Here is an 18,320-nt window from a genome sequence, read left to right as displayed (position 1 = left end):
ATTGACATTCTGCGGCATCATTCAAAACGATTGAGACCATAAATTCGCAAAATGCGTGGCACAACCACCCCCATGATAACCGAAGCCAACAGCACCATCCTCATGAATATAAGTACAACCACCATCACTGCCATAGTCCCCAACCATTTTTATTTTTAGTGCAGTCATCAAAACATCATCGCTACCCATTCATCACCCTCACTACACAGTCATAAATAACACTTCAAAACCAGCAACACTACCAACATCACATTCATCACCTCCCCAAACATCATCACTTTCATAATCAGTAAATCTACAACCATCCCCAACACCTGAACCACTGCTACCATGGCCATCACCACAACCATGCGGTCACCATTACCACGATCCCCATCAACCCTACAAATAGATCTAACAATATAACAACCACATCAGCCAGTATTATTACAACCATCACCTCCAACACCATAATCACCCACGTCGCAGCCAGAACTTGTCTCCAAAACACTCACTGTAACCATAGCAACCATCACCAGTACACCCATCACCACCATATCGCTACAGCCATAGCTATCATTACCACTGCTACCATAACCACTTAAAAAGCAGAAACAACCACCACCACTACCCAACCACTACGACCAATTCCAGTCTTTACTGCCAACAGGAACACCACGATCATCACCCATAGGCTAGGGGGTGTGTTTGTGCGTGCCCACATACATTAAGACATGGTGCGTACATATAGTGTTAAGAGATAGGGCAACATGAATGTAAAACTCTCTCCCCGAATCATGTAGATGGTATCACATGATCGCCAGTATTACCGCTTACTCCTCCAAGAACATCACCACTATCGTCAGCCACATGCAGCAGTATCGCTACCATCTCAGTACCAGACGTAATCGCCACCACCACATTCTGCACCACCTACACCACCACCACCATCAGCGTCATTGCCTCCGCTACCACCACCACCACCACCACCACCAACACATCACAGTGTAACTAGCCGTAAAAACTGTGGCTACGTGCCGGGCATATTGTGTTGTTGACGTTGGAGCGGTGAGCTGGGGTGTGCAGCTTTTGAATACCGTAATGAATTTTGCCGGCCTGTTTTGTCAGGACAAGAGGAAACCAATTAATACTTAAATGTTATTTCGTGCCATGATAAATGTTAATATCTTTTATTTCCAGCATTCATTAGTTTTTTAGATGTCAACTGTCTGCCATTTTTATACTCAATTGCTACTCGAACATTTGTAAATGTGAGGGTAATGTGTATTTTTTGTGATGTGTAGTCAAGAAAAGAGAGTAAGATTAAGTTGACATGTAGTACGTACGAGGTGTAGGAAGTTGGATTTTTAGTATTAGTGGCATACGTGTCCTTAGTAGACAGCTGGGAGAAATGCTTGTTACTGAACATCTTCAGTTCTCAGGTGACACCTCCACCCCAACCCCCTGGTAACGCCTGCCTTTTAGCCTTGACCCCGGTTGATGTCCTAAACCCCGTCCCCAACTGATGTCCCCGGCCCATCCCCTCACCTACCTCAGTTTATGCTCTCTGCCCATTGAATGTGGAAGTGGATACGAAGCATTTTTAGCAACGCCTCGTAATTCCACAGTTTATGTGCCCCAGTCACGCCATGGGCAACCGTTGTTGCCATCAGTGTAGCCTACCGAGTGATGGCTTTCTCTGCTGAGCTGCTGGATATAGGGACACAAGCTGTTTGTGAACATATAACTGAGTTGTTTTATATTTCCTTCAAACATGGCAGTAATATCACCATCACATTGCTTGGTCTTTGTAGATGCTGCGTGACGCTTTCCTCCTGGCGACCGTTGCAGTGTTGGTGGGCTGCTCCACCGTTCTGCACACACCCACGTTCTTCTACTCGCCTGTATTTCGCCAGGCACCCACCATATTCCACACGCCCGTCTCCCTACTAAGTAATATTCATTATGCTTCAGTTTTTGCAGTTTTGTCGGTAGTATTTTTAATTTGTTATAATACGTCATAGTTACGTTTTCATTGTTTCCATGATTAACATGTTTTCACTTTTGTTATTGTATTCGGTGTGTATTTCAGCAATGTGTATTGTGTTTATTATTTACGATATTTTAGTTTCAGTAAAGTTTACAGTGCATGTGTCAGTTGTGTTTAGAGTTTTGCTGTTGGTAATGGTTTGTTAATGTTTGTAATGTTTTAGTTTTAGTATTATTAAATTCCAGTTTTCGTTTGGTCTATAATTCTTTGGCTTTATTATTATATATAAGGTGTTATAGTAATGTTTGTAACATTTGAGTTTGAATAGCGTTTGTAACGGGTATTAGTAATGTTTGAGATTTGTCGTAATAATGTTTACCTTGTTTTGATAATCCTAATAATGTTTGTTGTAATAGTATTTATAAAACTATTTTTAAGAATGCATATAGCACTGTTGTTATAATTTTTCTCATTCAGTTTTAGTAATGTTTAAAACAGCAAGCTTTGATGTTTGCTTTAGTGTTGGTGATGTTTATTAGCATCAGTTTTAAGATTGTATATTGTTTGTTTTCAGTAATTTTAATGGGGCCTCCATTTCAATAATGCTCATAATTTAGATTTTAATGATATATTTCAGTAATGTTTACAAAGCTCAAATATTTGCTTAAAACTTCAGTTTTGTTTAGACATGATTAATCATTTTAATTTTGTGCTGATGTTTGTAACATTCCCGTTACAGGTGATTTTTCAAAGTTAATGATATCTATCATAATGCATTTGTGTTTGTGTGCTGCAGCACAGCAGCTGCGACCGGTGACGGTGGTGTTACGGGGCCGGGAAGGCAGTTTACCGTGTCCTGCTGCCGGTTTCTACCAGCATCCTACCAACTGCTCCAGGTTCTACAGGTAGGTCTTCCTACTTTCCCCATGTTTTCTACCAGCATCCCACCAAACTGCTCCAGGTTCTGCAGGTAGGTTTTCCTACTTTTCCCCATAATTTCTACCAGCACCCCCCCCCCCCCACCAAACTGCTCCAGGTTCTACAAGTAGGTCTTCCTGCCCCGCCCACGACTTCTATAAGCACCTCACTAACTGTTCCAGGGTCTTCCTACTTACCCGTCCTTTTAGCTTATTACCAAGTCTTAACTCTGTTGCAGCGTTTTCAGCTGGACACAGAACCATCGCTTTGTCACATCACTAACCAACCATCACCTGTTAATCACTGATGCTCTGTAGCATGACTCCTTCCTCTTATGACATGCGACTGAGCTGTATCTACGCTCCGGCTCGTGCAGTATGGCTAAGCTATGGCTTTACTCTCTCAGTTTATCATGTAACACGTCCAGCTACGGTCTTGGTTCTATAATGCTGGAATTTATGGCTGCCTCCAACTTAATTCAGCGTTGACCCGTGGCTTCTTTCATCCTATGACATACCACTGAACTGCGGCGTGGGTTTCTGATCCCGTGATATACTATTGAACTGTGCCCTGGCTTTATCAACCTGTGGTGGACTGCTTGGCTTTCTCATCCAATGGTGTACTACTTGGCATACTCATCCTATGGTCTACTGCTTGGCTTTCTCATCCAATGGTGTACTAGGCTTTTTCATCCTAAGGTGCACTGCTTGGCTTTCTCATCCTGCCATATGCTATTGAGCCGTAGCCTGGCTCTTTCATCCTGTGGTGTACTGCATGGCTATCTCATCCTGTGATACACTGCTGAGTTGTATCCTTGTTTCCTCGTGGCATGATGTGTTGGGAAGCTGTGGCTTGGCTGGCTCACCCCGAGGTGTATCTGAACATGAACTTCCCGCCAGGTGCGTGGATTACTTGGAGACGGGGAACTACTTCAGCCGCTACGTGTTTGAGTGTCCCACCGGCAACGTTTTTACTGCCGGCGCCAGCACATGCGTCCCCGGCAACTGCAACAGATCTGTCCCCACCGCCACACCTGACTCCTCCACCCAGCCAACCGACCGTACCCCAGATCAATCCACCGTAGCCCCAATCAAGCCAACCACCTTATTTTCAGTTCCGCCAACCACCGAATTTTCAGTTCCACCGACCACCGAATTTTCAGTTCCACCGACCACCGAATTTTCAGTTCCACCGACCACCGACCTTCCAGCTCCGTCGACCACTGAACCTCCTGCTGAAGGTGGTGAGGCGGAGGTGGGCGTCACAGAGCTCCCCGGGCAGGTGGTAAATGTGCCAAACACAACGGTAACAGAAACCTCGACTCCGTCCCCGGTCACACCCACCACGGACGCTCCTACCACTCAGGTAACTTATTATTCAGGGGCCTCCTGTATCGCTATAGCGTTATTTGCTGATAATGTCACATACTTCCCGACGGATGTATTTATATGGAAAATGAATGTTAACAATATTAGCAATGCTGTCAGACGAACTGACTTTCAATGAATATGGTTGAAAGTCACCTATATCGACGTAATATAAGAGCTAATGTGAGTTTGGTGTGCACTTTGCAGTCTTGCACCCCCCAGTACGTGCAGCACCCCTCGTACTGCAACGTGTACGTCCAATGCAACAACAGCAAACTCCTCTTCGTATGCCCTCTAGGCACTGCCTTCGACGAGCTGCGTCAGATGTGTAGGATCAGCGCTGCTGGTGAGTCATTCCTCTCTCTATCCACCCTCCTATTTCTGAAGATTATAGTAAAATGTTAAAAAAAAAAAAAAAATCCAGAGCTCTACGGCTGTCTGGAAAAAAAAAGAACAGGATAACTTCGATTTTGGTTTGTTACAGTTGACGCCTTGCATCACTGACGTGCATTGTTTTGTCATCTTTTGAGAAACAGCTGTTAAGGGTGCTTATCGTGTCTTCTCGAATGTTTAGCGTACATCGATGGGAAGCGGACTAGGCTGCGTGCTACAATTGAGTATGCATCGGACCTGATCATGCACGAGATAGGTCGAGTTAGCTTTTAAGGAATTACACTCAGGAGCCTCACTAAAAAGTGGGCATAGTTTCACTAACGAGCGGTTGTTTATTAAGGCAGTTCTGTTGTCTAGTTTTTAGCATTTCACGCGCGCAAGGGCAAAATTCCTTAAGCATTAGGGACACCTTTCAAACACATGTTGATGGGAGTCATAATTGTATTATACGACAGGAGCGAGATCAGTATTTTGGGCTAGGAGAGTGGTTACTGTATTTTGTAGGTGGTGATCATTGTATACTTTGTACTAGAGAAGTGATCACTGTGTTAGATAGCTGAACCCTAGATTTTGAGCTAGGAGGGTGATGCGTACGTTTTCTATGCCAGGGGTGAGTGTTGAATGTCTTACGCTGGCGTGATTGATTTTCGTTTTGGCTTTCGGGAGTGAACGCTGTTTTATTTTTTTGTGCTAGGGAGTGATGGGTGTTTGCCATGTGCAATAAAGATTGTAGATTTTTATCGCCTTGGAGAACGAACGAACATTTGTATTGTTCCAGGCTTGAGTCCAGGCGTATGGCATCTGCTAGGAGGAGGATGGGTGTTCACTGTGTGCTTGTTGGGCGATGATTTTGTCATGTGTTAGGAAGGAGATCAGTTAGTCATGTGCTAGGAAGGTGATCAGTCTTTTTCACGTGCTAGGAAGTTGTTCAGTGTTAGCTTTGTGCCAGGAGGGTGATCAGCCCTTGCCACGGGCTAGGAGGGCGATCAGCGTGTATTACACTTTAGAAGGTGAAGTTCAGGTGTTGTTACGAACAAAGTCAGAGCACGGTGGCCATCATTCATGCGAGTATGACCGGTTTTGGTAGATGATTTGAAGGCGTTTAAAATGTTTTCAGTGCACGTCGTTGAGCAGTGCTCGCCATGCCCTAGTATAAGTTATGAATGGAAGCGGAACACCTGCTGCTGCTGTGGTGATATTTAGAGATGTAGCACTCGGGTGTTTACCATCTGTTAAAGACTAGTCGTTTAACTGTATATGTACCAGAAGAATGGTGTTATTTGGGCCGTGTTTTCCAGTGTATTGGTGAGTATAAGAAATGGAAATATATAGTGAATGATTATTTTTTTCTTGGTTGACAGAATGGCTCCCTTTCTTTTGATAAGAGTTTAGCATACATTCACCTTGATCTGTACTCCGACAGACGAAAGCCTGTGTGTAGGGAAGGCCATCCTTCAGGTCAGCTTCTTGAGGACAGAGGTGGTGGACGGCCACATCCAGCTGCCGGAGTCATTTGAGCTGCCGCCCGTGGACACCCTCTCACTGCGGACCAAGACTAGGACAGTGGTGGCGGCGTTCCCAAACGTTCCTCGCCTGGTTCCGCCAGTTGGGTTCTTGCACCATCCTCAGGTTCACCTCCCCAACAGCTTCACTTACCTCTCCCATCGCAGGAAGAGGATCGCATAATGTCTGCTGGACCCCCTTAGATTATTTGAAGTCATAGACAGGCAGTGGTAAATGTAGGAAGAAAAATGAAAGAAAACCAAGCCCAGAGTTGGTATCTCAGTGCACTCATTTCTCTTTCTTGAGAAAAGTAAAATATGATTGACATCAAGATGATGATCACAGCTGTGTCTGCCTAGCTCCGGTGTACTGATCATATTATCTTTCTAAGACTGTTCTTGGTGAGCAGACTACAGCTGCAGCATTCTTGAGCCACTAAGTGTTAAAACATGTACAAATAGCCTTTCATCGGAGCTGTTCTCTGTGTTGACGATGCCTGGACTATGATTTTTTTTTCCAACATATTGGTATCCTGTCTTTTTATTGTCAGAAGCGTTTTACCTATGGCAGAAGGTAAGCTTTCGAAAACGCAGTAACTTACAGCAACTCACTTCTACACAGTTCAGACTATCTGAAATTCTTTTCAGTATTACTTATGGTTTGACAGTGTATGTACTTTGTACCGTCATTATCGAGCTAGTTCAAATACTGAACTCAGGAATCAAGAGAGTGAGTAAGGTTAATTGAAACGCACACTTCAACATTGTTCTGTAATGATATGTTAAGGCTTTCAGGTATTTGAAAGGGAGCGGATATCACCAGTGTGCATTGATGGGGTTATGGTTATATATTGCTAATACAAGGGTCATGTCAACTTCTGGATGAGTATGAACCAACCAGACTAATATACTGCATCTTCTAAGGAGAAGCTATACTCTTACTGATGACTTAACATGTCTAGATTTGGTTTATAAATCCTTAAACGATCAAAGAAGAAAAAGTACAAAAATTATGGCATTCTAACTAATAAGCATCATTATATATGAAAATAAAGGCTATTATATCCCACTAAGGTAGTGTTATACTCCACCACCAAAACCCTGTACCAACACCGTCTTCTGAAATTTGTCATCTTGCTTACGTCATTGTAAAAGACATCACATGTAGTCTTTATAATTTTTCGAAGACAATCTTGCAAATAAAACTCGGAAAATTTTTTTGTCTTCACACCTGTCATGCAGGGCTTGCTGAAGACATTACACATGTCATCTTGATCACAACATGTGTAGAAGACAACTGCGTATCTCTTTGGTTTGCTTCTGCGGCCTCGAAGACAACTTATTCACCTCTGTTTCTTTGATTATGGTACATTGAAGACATTCTCGGACTTATGTCAACCTGTTCATGACGACGAAGGTAGTAGCCCTTTCTCACCTGTCATCTTGAGCAAGATGATTCGACTGCAGTTTCACACCTGTCATCTTAATCTGGGGAGCTCTCGAAATCATACCAAATCTTGTTATCTTGTCCACACCACCCTGGAAACGCTCCTGCCTCTCCCATCGTCTTGTCCAAGATATTTGGATGACAGCAGGTTCACATGGTTGTTGTTATCCCTTTAAAAAAAAAGATTTTCCGAAATCACGCATACTGCTTGTGGTGTACCTTCATCGTTTGCCTGGCACTCACACTGCCGTCATGCTGCTCAAGGCGCTCCCTCCTTCCTGCCCGGCGGTCATACCGCCGCCATGGTGCTCTTGCCGCTGCCGAAGTGTTTCATGAGCCACATTGCCCCCTTACTCCGTGGCGGCGCTGCGATCACTGTCTTGACGCTATCCTTGCTCGATCCCGATGACCCGGACGACGACGACGAGGAAGACTTCGAAGATGACGATGAGTTGGAGGATATGGTCGTTAGACGCCGATTTTTGATTGACTCGTGCGGAGCAGGTTGGTCCTGGCCCTGTTTAACAGGTGTGCTGATCTTGTCCACGCCTGCCGGTTTCCTCGCCTCTCCCTTGGTACTTTTTAGGTTTTGTCTCCTCAGAGGCGACCTTATGACCATCGAGAGGCTAGGCAGGAATGACCTCTTGGTGGGTGTGCGTGGAGGTGAAGGGGCCACGGACGTAGGCTTCCGCTTTTTATCAGGAGGAGCATGAGGCTCGGGCGTTCGTGAGGTGAAGGAGCTGTGGGAGGGGGTGGGCGAAGCTGGACGAGACCCACTAGGGGAGCTCAGCCCTAACTCTGCCGCTGTGTTGTAGTAAACACCTGTCAATGGTAAAAGAAAAAAGTGTAAAAAGATCTCTTGAAATATGAAATTCGAGTTGTGGTAATAATGTTGAGCGTTATAAGATGTGACACATGTACAAACGTACGAAGGGATTATGGAAAAACAGGTGTTTTGGACTTACTATGCCGGGGCGTCCTGGGTGGCGTGACATCAGGCAGAAGGTGGTGCCAGGGATTGAACAGGCCGGCCCTGAAGTGACTCAGGGACGAGGCAGAACGCGGGAGAGGCTCTGGATGGTAGGTTAGGGGCGAGGGGGCCACAGTCGACTCCTCTGAGTTCGGGAGGTAGGTCCAAGTGCCAGAGTCCAGGGAATCTCGTTTATTGCTGAGAGTGGAAGGATGGACGCGCTGAGGGTGGCACTGAGCTGGCATTGGCCGAGGTTGCCGTCTCTTCCTAGCGTTGGAAAGTTCAGGTTCACTAGAGTAATCCATAGAAGACATGTCCGACTCTCTGTACTCTTTTGGCAAGTCTGGAAGCTCAGGTTGACTGGATATCCAGTCTGGTTGCCCATGCGTTAAACCATATTCCTTTAAGTCTTCGTAGACGTTTCCGGAACGATCACAGATGTGAGACTTCACGCAAGCAGAGTATTGCTTGAAGGTGGCATCTTCAAGTGACTTGGGACATTTCACCTGCGCCAGGAGGACCTCTGGATCGTAGCAGAACTTCGAAGAGGGACATTGGTGGAATTTAGAAAGACGATTACTCAGAGTGTCTTCATTGTTTCTGTTTCTGATGCTTTCCTCTGCACTCTTCTTGGCTTGCCAGTGATCCCAGTAAGTCTCATGGAAGTCTATACAACTCTCACTCTGCTGGACTCCTGCGTTGTAATCTCTTCCAAGGATAGATTGCATTAAGCGCATTTCCATGTAGTCGGAAATATCCGAAGCTTGCGACAGTCTCTTCTCCAGGGCTGAAGGTCTTCGGAAAGTCCTGATGGGGCTTCTGCCGTACCCATAAACCAGCGGCCGCTTCAGCGTCTCCATGGGCTTCACATCACAGTCGATATCGATGAAATCATCATCGTCATCATCGTCAATTGTGGCTTTTGTGTCATTCATCACTTTGTGGAGAGCGTCATCAGACCGGTATTGGAGCATCGAGGGAATGCCTAGGTCGAGTTTACCCTCTCGTTCTTCACTCTGATCGCCCGATCTCTCCTCCGGAAAGTCGTAGTCATCTTTTTCGTAATATTTTTCGTCAAAACGCACACTACTGCTGCTGGCAGACAATGAACGTGAACCACATCCAATGTTTCTTGCTGGAAACTCAACGCTTCCAATGCTGTCTTTGTCTGGAGAACAACTTAACGTGTTTTGTTTTGATTTACATTCTTCTTTCTCTGTTGCACTTTCAGTCAAGTCAAGATTGCACTGATCGTGTTCCTTAATATTTACAACACTGAACCCATTTTCACTTAAGTCTTCACAGTCAACCGTTAAATCCAGAGACAATATACAAACTGATGTGTAATCCACACTGCTCTCAGGGGAAGTGACGTCACCTCCACCCGTGTCTGCAGGCGGGTTTGTCCGTCTATCGTCGAGGAGTTCCTGGGGCAGAGGAGGGAGTGTTGGGGAGGTGGGGGAGTTCCTGGTGCCGGCAGAACACCGGGACAACACCTGCCCTCTCCTTCCTGCCTCGGATGTTTCTCGTCTGTCGTCCGCGGATGAAAGCTGCGAACCTAACCTCAGTTCTGGGCATGCATTAGGTAGCTGCTGGCACGTGTCCTGGTCAGACCCAGCCTTTGCTACCACCGAACAAGCCTCCTGTTTAGATAGAACGTTTGGCACTTGTGTGAGCGTCTCTTCTCTGGGGTCACCGGTGAGCCCCTGTAAATGAATTTCTTGCCTGAAGTCGGTGGCAGGTATTTGTGGGCAAGTCTCGTGCTCCGGACCAGTGGTTGGCACGCGTGAGGATATCTCTTGCTTGCATGCAAGAGTTTGTATCCGTGAGCACGTCTGCCTTTCAGGACAAACATTTGGCAGCTGTGTGCGTGCCTCTTGCTTCGAACCAGTGGTGGGTAGAAGCGAGCTTTTCTCGTGTTTAAGCTTTATGTTTGATAGCTGTGAACACGTCTCTTGCGTAGGGCCGACTGGGGGTGTCTGTTGAGGCGTCTCTTGTTCGGAGCTACTAGATGTGGGTTTCTTTGCGGGCGGGTCTTGCCTGAGGCCAGCAGTGGGTATCTTTGTAGGTATTACTTGTTTTTGGGCAGCAGTGGGCGCCTGTCTAGCTGTCTCTTGCTTGTGGCCTCCTTTTGGTATCCGTAATGGTAACCCTTGTCTGTGACTAGAATTTGGCGTCTGTCGGGGTGTTTCTGAGGTGTCGCCAGCCGTAGTGGTCTGTCGAGGTGTCTCTTGTCTGTGACCGTCTTTGAGTACCCGTGAAGGTGGTAGTCCTTGCTTCTGACCAGCTGTGGTCATCTGCTGGGGTATCTCTTGTGTGTGAGCAGCGGCGGGGTTCTGTTTGAGTGTGTTTAGTGTGTGGGTGGCGGTGGGGATCTGATGGAGTGTGTCTGGTTTATAGGTAACAGATGGGATCTGTCGGTGTGTGTCCGTTCTGTGGACAGCTGAGGGCGCCTGGAAGGGTGTCTCTTGTGTTGAGGCGACGGTGGAGAGGTGGCGGCGCGGGGCGGGGCTGGCGGCGGGACGTGGTATTCCGGTGGAGTGTTGGGAGGCGACGCAGGGGGCGGAGAGCTGCGGCAGACCCTGGCACTGGTAGGATGGATGGCTGGTCCCCACACCTGCCGGAGGGACAATGACTCATTTGAAGTATTCCCATTACTCATCATAACAAAGAGAGCACACATTCTGTATAAAAACTACTCTGAGGAATGAAACACTTCCCATAGAATAGAGAAGGTTGTTCAAGAGTTAAAGTTGCCAAGTACGATATAGAATACAGAATGAAAGAAGATAAATATATGGAGAGATGAAGATTTTTGAAATACAATAGCCAAGTGGCGTTCAGTACTCGGATCTTATTGCATGTGTTCAACACTGCCTGAAGCAAGTAGCGCTTGGTATGTTAAGCAAGGGGTTCTTTAATAGATCCCAAGCCTCTTGCTAATGGTTTTAGATAAAGGCACCAGCTATCCCAAGACAGGATAATACGTTGTCCGTCTGGTTGGGAGGGAGGGGGATGGGGTGGAAAGCGGGAGGGGAGGCATATTTTGGCTGGAGGGAAGGTGTGTGAGTGGTGGGGTATGTGGCCGTATGTTGGCCGGGGTGGTGTGGTGGAGGACCTCCGTGACGCTCCGCCCACACCACCACCACCGCCTTGTTCCCCATGCCCCCAGCTCACTGTGTCTGCATGTATATACAAACCAATGTGCCTGAATACTTTGTATGTATTGATAGAACATATGTGCGTGTAGATGTGTATATCACGAGCGCTTGCACATCGCTATTCCATTTGTGGTGTAAGTGGTCTTTTGTGTGGCTATAACGAGTGTGTGTTTGTGTGTGTGTGTGTGTGCAGGGGCATGTATTACAAGTGTGGCTGCAGGACTATATGATTATATTACAGGTTTAACTGTAGTGAGTTGTGTTACAAGTGTGACTGTAGGGTTATATTGCACGTTTTACAGCAGTGGGTTGATATATGTGACTGTAGGACTATATGAGTATATTACAGGTTTAACTGCAACGAGTTGTGTTACTTGTGTGACCGTAGGAGTATGTCACAGGTTCAACTGCAGTGGGTTGTGTTACAAGTGTGACTGTAGGAGTATATTACAGGTTTAATTGCAGTGGTTTGTATTATAAGTGTGATGACTGTGAGAGCGTGTATTACATGTGTGGGTGTGGTGTTGCGTCACAAGTGCGGGGGAGGGAGGTGTATGACAAGCATGACTGTAGGGATGTATCGCAAGTATGAATGTGGGTGTAGGTGACTGTGGAAGGCTGGGGGATGGGGGAATGTTACGTGGAGGGAGTCGGTATGAACGTGTGATACCAATATGTGTGTATGTCCTAACAGTTTACAATATACTCTGCTCCCATCATTCGCCTCTGACATTACTCAATAACGTATTCTACTCGGCGGTCAAAGGGTAGAGCCATTTGACCTTTGACACGAGCAGCAGTCGGATATTATTGAAAACAAGGTCAAGTGCGGTCAGGGGTGGTAGCCATGCCATCCCTGGTTTATTTGTAAAGCTCCAGGATCTTTTGAAATGTTAAAGGTCGTAATGTGGCGTGTAGGTGAGCACATCCTGGTGAACGTGGGTGGGGAGACACGCCAATGGAAAAGGAGAAACATGAGCAAAATGTATCATTCCACGCTCGAGCTGAAGGCGTGAGGAAAGCATAGCGAGCCCAGAAGGCAGATGGTTTCAACGATCGATCGGCCGAAGTTGAGGAACGACACAGAAGCAAGGAGACATAACGAAGTAAGATTATTTATACTTCGACCATCGATCCGCAGGAGCCAGGGTGGGACAACGATGCATGGATGAACTGTGTAGCGAAGCCGTAGCAGACTCGCCAAAGTTTGCTCTCGTAGGTTGCGGAAATAGATAATTTCCTCCATAAAGTTGGAGAGGTGACCCAGAAGCCTCCCGCTTGCCTACTCCGGCCATCCCACCTTTACTCGGGACGGTTAGTCCTTGAGCGCGACGGTGCGTCCCTTGACGGCCTGGTGTTTTGCAAAGGATCGTACCACTGTTCTAGAAAGAAGATATGTACCGTTGTGCTCAAGGATAGTATCGTCGTGGTCAAGGATCGTACCGTTGTGCTCAAGGATTGTACCGTACTTCGGGACGTGTGTATGGTGAGGGAGGCCAGAGGACAACATGAAGTTAAACAAGAGACTGGTGAAAAAAAAAAAAGATGTGAGGAAGTACTTTTGTATAAAAGTAGATGCCCACGAGTACCTTCGACGAAATTTACTTCGTCTCTCTCATTTACTTTGTCTCAGCCGGCCTGCACCTCCTATTACTGTCGATTTGAGTATGAGAGTAGTGGATTAATGACATGACAGTAACGACTGACATGGTTAATGTTGAGAGCTTACAGTACAGATATGCAGTGACAGGAGCGCGCGCGCATACCACATAATGATGGCACAAAAATAAAGTGCAGTTCCTGTACGACTCGCAAACAAGTCCGGGTCGAAGTAACTTCCCACAGGAGACAGTATTACCATCGCCTCCCCACCCAAAGTGGTTCCCAGTATTGTATGTTCTATGTATTAACAGTGACTCACATCAGATACTGGTCTCAGCAGTGACTTACGTTACCTGTTGGTCCCTGTTGTGATTCACTCTCGCATGCTGGACCAAGCTAACTCACGTCACCTGTATTGGTCCTAAATATACAGTGACTAACATCAAATTAAGTTGTCCCAGAACAGTGACTACAACGTCACTTGCCGGTCTAGACAGTGACTCATTGCATTGGGTATCATTCAGTGAATCACATGACTCATTGGTCGTAAGCATTGGTTCACATCGCATGCTGGCTTTAACCATGACACGTCACTTGCGAGCGAGTATTAACCCTAGGCCAAGCCTTTCCTACTTGGTCGGGCGTGACCGTTGGCCGAGCGTGGGCCACATCCGGCTATGAAGCCACTTGTTCGCCACAGGTTTTTTACAACGGAAATATGAGTTAATTGACGACCATGAGGAGCGTATCTGTTGAACAAGGCACACTGTAGCTGATGAACAAGTGCTGCACAAGTGAGGAGATATCGAAATTGAATGAGTGCCCAGTAATGAAATAAACGTCTGGCAACGCATGTGGAAAAATACTTTTTTTTTTTTTTTTTTTTTTTTTGCGAAGGGAAGAGAGGGTATTATAACGCTACGACTAGGCAGCTAAGTAGAATGTTAGAGTTGAAATTAACTCATTGTTGAAAAAGATATAGAAGCACTTATGCGGTGTAGATTTCATTGTTTATAAAACAGGTCACGAAGTTAACACGAGTATTTTATTCTTTCTTTTTAGCGAAATTCACGGTCGGGGGTCGAATGAATGATGAAGAGAACATTTGCAATAGCCCATATCCTACACGGAAGACTTTAATGAAATACCATGGAAAGGTTGAAAACGAATCACTGAAACAAAGCTGGATAGAAAATACATTTGTATTTTCCCTTCAGGGAACAGTCCACAGTTGATTTTTCTAATATGAAAGGGGTCATGTCAAAGGTCGCAATCGTCGTATTGAAGGCTAATGATTTTATGTTCATCGACCGTACTGTCGTGTTTATGAGTCGCATCCGTCATGGTAACAGGCAGCAGATCGTACAGCCGTATTCAAAGATCGTTCCGTCGTGCTCAGTGGGGCAGTGATTATAACGTAGCTGTCCAGAGACTGGTAGAATAACATCGTGAACAAGTTTGTTGAAACGAGTAAAGACGTATTCTATTGCACCAAAGCCGTAAGCTGATTGGACATCCAAGCCCAGCGATTCAAAGTTTTGTAATCGTTACGTCGAGCAGTTTTGTTAAGGCGACAATTACTTGCATGGCTGACTCTTTGATGCATGGCTGGAAGTTGGTTCATTCAAGGAACGTGCACTGTGTGACGCCTTGGTTCAATCCCAGATTGTACATTGCGTGGGGCAGCCCCGGGGTGCATTCCTAGACTGTTTACAACGCGATAATGTTAGTCTTCCTTGGAAACGTGAAAATTGGGAGCAGATTCAAACTTTTATAATGATGTCATATATCTGGTACTGAAGATATTGGCTCTAGGTCTACATGGTGATAGTGGTGAGAGTTATGAATATCAAGGAAAACGCGGGATTAGCGTTAATACTAATGTATATGTATATATACTAATGTATATATATATATACTAACCTTTCCAGGTTACCCTGGCACCCAATATTTGCCTCACTTTTGTTGTTTGAAAAATGTGATTATTGTGGTACCTGTACCACATTGTGACTCGTTGATGTATATATTTCATGTAGACACGAACCGATGCCATTGCAATCTTGACCAGGTAATGGCACAAACACCAGACATTTATATATTTCGAGTTTCATATTGAAATATGAGGTAAATCATCGGAACCTATGAAAACGTCACATAATTCATCTATTCGAGTATCAGAGAATGATAGCAATGTCTGCTGCGTGACGTTACTTGATCAAGTTTGTGATGGAATCCGTTAGCGTCCTGAGAGCGTAAACTGCAACGACTTGAAAACGGGTGACGGTAAGTCTCGCTAAATTTTCGGATAATACCGAAGCTAAGGTAAATATGGGCTGCTAGTGGGGATAAAGTGAAGTTAACATTGTTCATTTTATACACAAGTTTCACTTACGTTTACTTTAAGTCCACACATTTCCTGATATATTTAACTTCCCCTCAGTCGCCTCTTTAAGTATCGTACAACGAAACGTAATGCTCCAAATCACGCACCACAACTTTTGTTGTAGTTGTGAAATCTACACTGCGTTTACGGAACAAAATCATTCAATATCCTAAACTAGTTTCAATGTGTAGCTGATCTGGTCATTTCCTGTTTATCGAGAATGTTTGTGGTGATTATTTTTCTCTGAGTATTTAATTACGTATGTGTGGATGACGCGGGCAGTGACGAATATATATATATATATATATATATATATATATATATATATATATATATATATATATATATATATGTGTGTGTGTGTGTGTGTGTGTGTGTGTATGTGTGTGTAACGACATTTATTAATTTTTTTTGTATGTGCATGTATGCGTTGAGAGAGATAGAGTGCAGAGGATGGCAGACGATGTTAAAGACACCTTCTTCTGCAAAGTTGATTCCCACGAAAGATGCATGCCTGACTGAGCATGATCCACCCTGTGTTGACGGAGAGGGAGTCAGTTAGTCACCAGTATGACAAAGGTTAAAGTCACAGACTGACACCTTCGTAGAACTCCTTGGAAAGAAGGGTAGTGGGGGAATGCCAAATGATGGAACAAATTTGAATGAAGAAGAGGAGAATAGCTGAGGAAAAGAACTGAAAAAAAAATAAGGGATTAATAAACTGTGCGTTTATGGAAATGACACGAAGTGAAGCCTAGTGATTTTAATTGGAGTAAGATGAACATGCCTGACGCGGAAAGTGTTAGATGGTGCCGGTCATCTTTTCATCATTCCCAAGGATGCTGACACCTCCTGCGGTGATGGAAAGATAATAGAAAAATGAATGTATATGTCATAAATGTTCGCTTTTCCCCCGCATGAGCGATGGATGCCTCAAGAAAAGATGACTGAGCCTTTTAGGGAAACCATCCTCACTTAGCTCCATCTTCTGTTCTCTTTTTGGGCAGTAATACACGAGGGGGAAGATTTCCAGCCCCTCAGCTTCCTCCCCTAGTAGTTGTCTTTCTCGACACGTAGGGGATGCGTGGGCTGCATTCTTTCCCCCTATCCCCGTATAAAACCTGGCGAGTGGGCACTACCGTCTACGTAACGAGCAAGAATGTGTTCACTGTAAATGTGGTCGGTACCCCCGTACTGTGGCCGTGTTGTGTACCCCTTACTGTGGCTGTGCTGGGAACCCCCGTACTGTGGCTGTGTTGTGTACCCCTTACTGTGGCCGTGTTGTGTACCCCCGTACTGTGGCTGTGTTGTGTACCCCCGTACTGTGGCCGTGTTGTGTACCCCCGTACTGTGGCTGTGCTGGGAACCCCCGTACTGTGGCTGTGTTGTGTACCCCATACTGTGGCCGTGTTGTGTACCCCCGTACTGTGGTTGTGCTCTGTATCCTTTACTGTGGCTGTGTTTGGTACCCCCCCCCTCCCCCCCTACTGTGGTTATGTAGGTGTGTGTTAAGTGTTGTTCTGCCGTGACGTCACCCGCCCACCGGCCTGTCCACTGACCTTATCAATAACAGCCCTTCTCTCTCTCTCTCTCTCAGGTCGCCCACATCATACATTCAGCAGCGCCTCGTGGCGTGCATAGCGGCGCCACGCTCCCTCACGCCGAGTGGGGAAAATTAATCGACATATCTTCATATATTCTCTCTCTCTCTCTCTCTCTCTCTCTCTCTCTCTGATAAAGCTGTAAGGTACACATTAAGCAGAAATAAGTGAGAAAATAAGAAACACTGACGTGGGTGGTTTAATATCTAGAGTTGAATAAGTAGAAAGTAACACAAAAGCATGGAATAGATATCTAAAAGTTCCTTTTGCACATGTGAATAAAGCGGAGAAAAAAAAAAAAAAAATCGCTGAACCTTTTCAAATGGGAGACGGATATTAAGATGAGCCGGGATGAAATTCTAATCAACCAGCAGGACCAGACGGAGGTCCAGCTAGATTTCTTAAGAAGACAAAAGACAACAGGAGCGAAACGTCCTTCGATGTTATTAAGAAAGGAGTCCAGCTATAGCCCGATATACACCCAAAGTAGCATTTAGAACGTCATTAACACAAAATAGGATCCTATTTGATGGTCCAAATAATAGACAGATCATTAATTCCATCACCCAGTAAAATCGAGATGTACTGTATATGAGAGAACGAAGACGGAACATTATAGAACATCTTGTCCGAAACTCTCACAAGCGTAGGCCTAGCATGGATGTGTGCTAGGTAAACGTAGCGAAACACAACCACCGGTTCACTGTACGAGTCCTGCCTGGTGCTACCCCGGATCTTTCCAGAGGCTCTTGAGGCCCAGCGCTGCGCTACGTTCTGTAGCAAGGAAGTGCGAACTAATCTGGGGTGAAGAGGTCTTCGACGAGACTGTTTTCCCAGTGATATACCCTCGCTAAAGGTGACTTTTCATTCGCGAAGTATGTCGCACCTTGGGCGCAATAAATTGATTAAAACTCGCGATGTAACCTCATGCAGGCGAAGCCTGGTAACACACACACACACACACACATAGCAAAGGCAAATGCATATACGAATCGCAAAGCATATCG

The 18,320-nt window shown here is 45.5% G+C and overlaps 2 protein-coding genes across 4 annotated transcripts in view; one reads left to right on the top strand and one right to left on the bottom strand.

Annotated features, from left to right (window-relative positions):
• Fnta (farnesyl transferase alpha) overlaps positions 1-18,320 on the top strand; it is a 92,130-nt gene that overhangs the window by 16,870 nt on the left and 56,940 nt on the right. For 2 of the 3 annotated variants that reach the window (XM_071693478.1, XM_071693479.1), the window contains exons 2-6: positions 1,794-1,932; positions 2,766-2,874; positions 3,787-4,252; positions 4,462-4,600; positions 6,071-7,218. In XM_071693478.1, the coding sequence (XP_071549579.1) occupies positions 1,794-1,932; positions 2,766-2,874; positions 3,787-4,252; positions 4,462-4,600; positions 6,071-6,333 (1,116 nt within the window). In that variant the 3' untranslated portion in view covers positions 6,334-7,218. Of the gene's footprint in view, positions 1-1,793; positions 1,933-2,765; positions 2,875-3,786; positions 4,253-4,461; positions 4,601-6,070; positions 7,219-18,320 lie in introns of those variants that run through there. The other variant, XM_071693483.1, reaches the window with a different exon arrangement.
• LOC139765701 (uncharacterized) overlaps positions 6,907-18,320 on the bottom strand; it is a 31,096-nt gene continuing 19,682 nt past the window's right edge. Inside the window, exons 3-4 of the mRNA XM_071693475.1 lie at positions 8,562-11,183; positions 6,907-8,418 (exon numbers count right to left, since the gene is read on the bottom strand). Coding sequence (XP_071549576.1) covers positions 7,886-8,418; positions 8,562-11,183 — 3,155 coding nt within the window. The 3' untranslated portion in view covers positions 6,907-7,885. The remainder of the gene's footprint in view (positions 8,419-8,561; positions 11,184-18,320) is intronic.

This window comes from Panulirus ornatus, chromosome 55 (genome assembly GCF_036320965.1).
Source record: "Panulirus ornatus isolate Po-2019 chromosome 55, ASM3632096v1, whole genome shotgun sequence".
Classification (NCBI taxonomy): Eukaryota; Metazoa; Arthropoda; class Malacostraca; order Decapoda; family Palinuridae; genus Panulirus; species Panulirus ornatus.
Note: the sequence above shows the minus strand (reverse complement) of the source record. Positions and strands in the feature narration are given on the sequence as shown.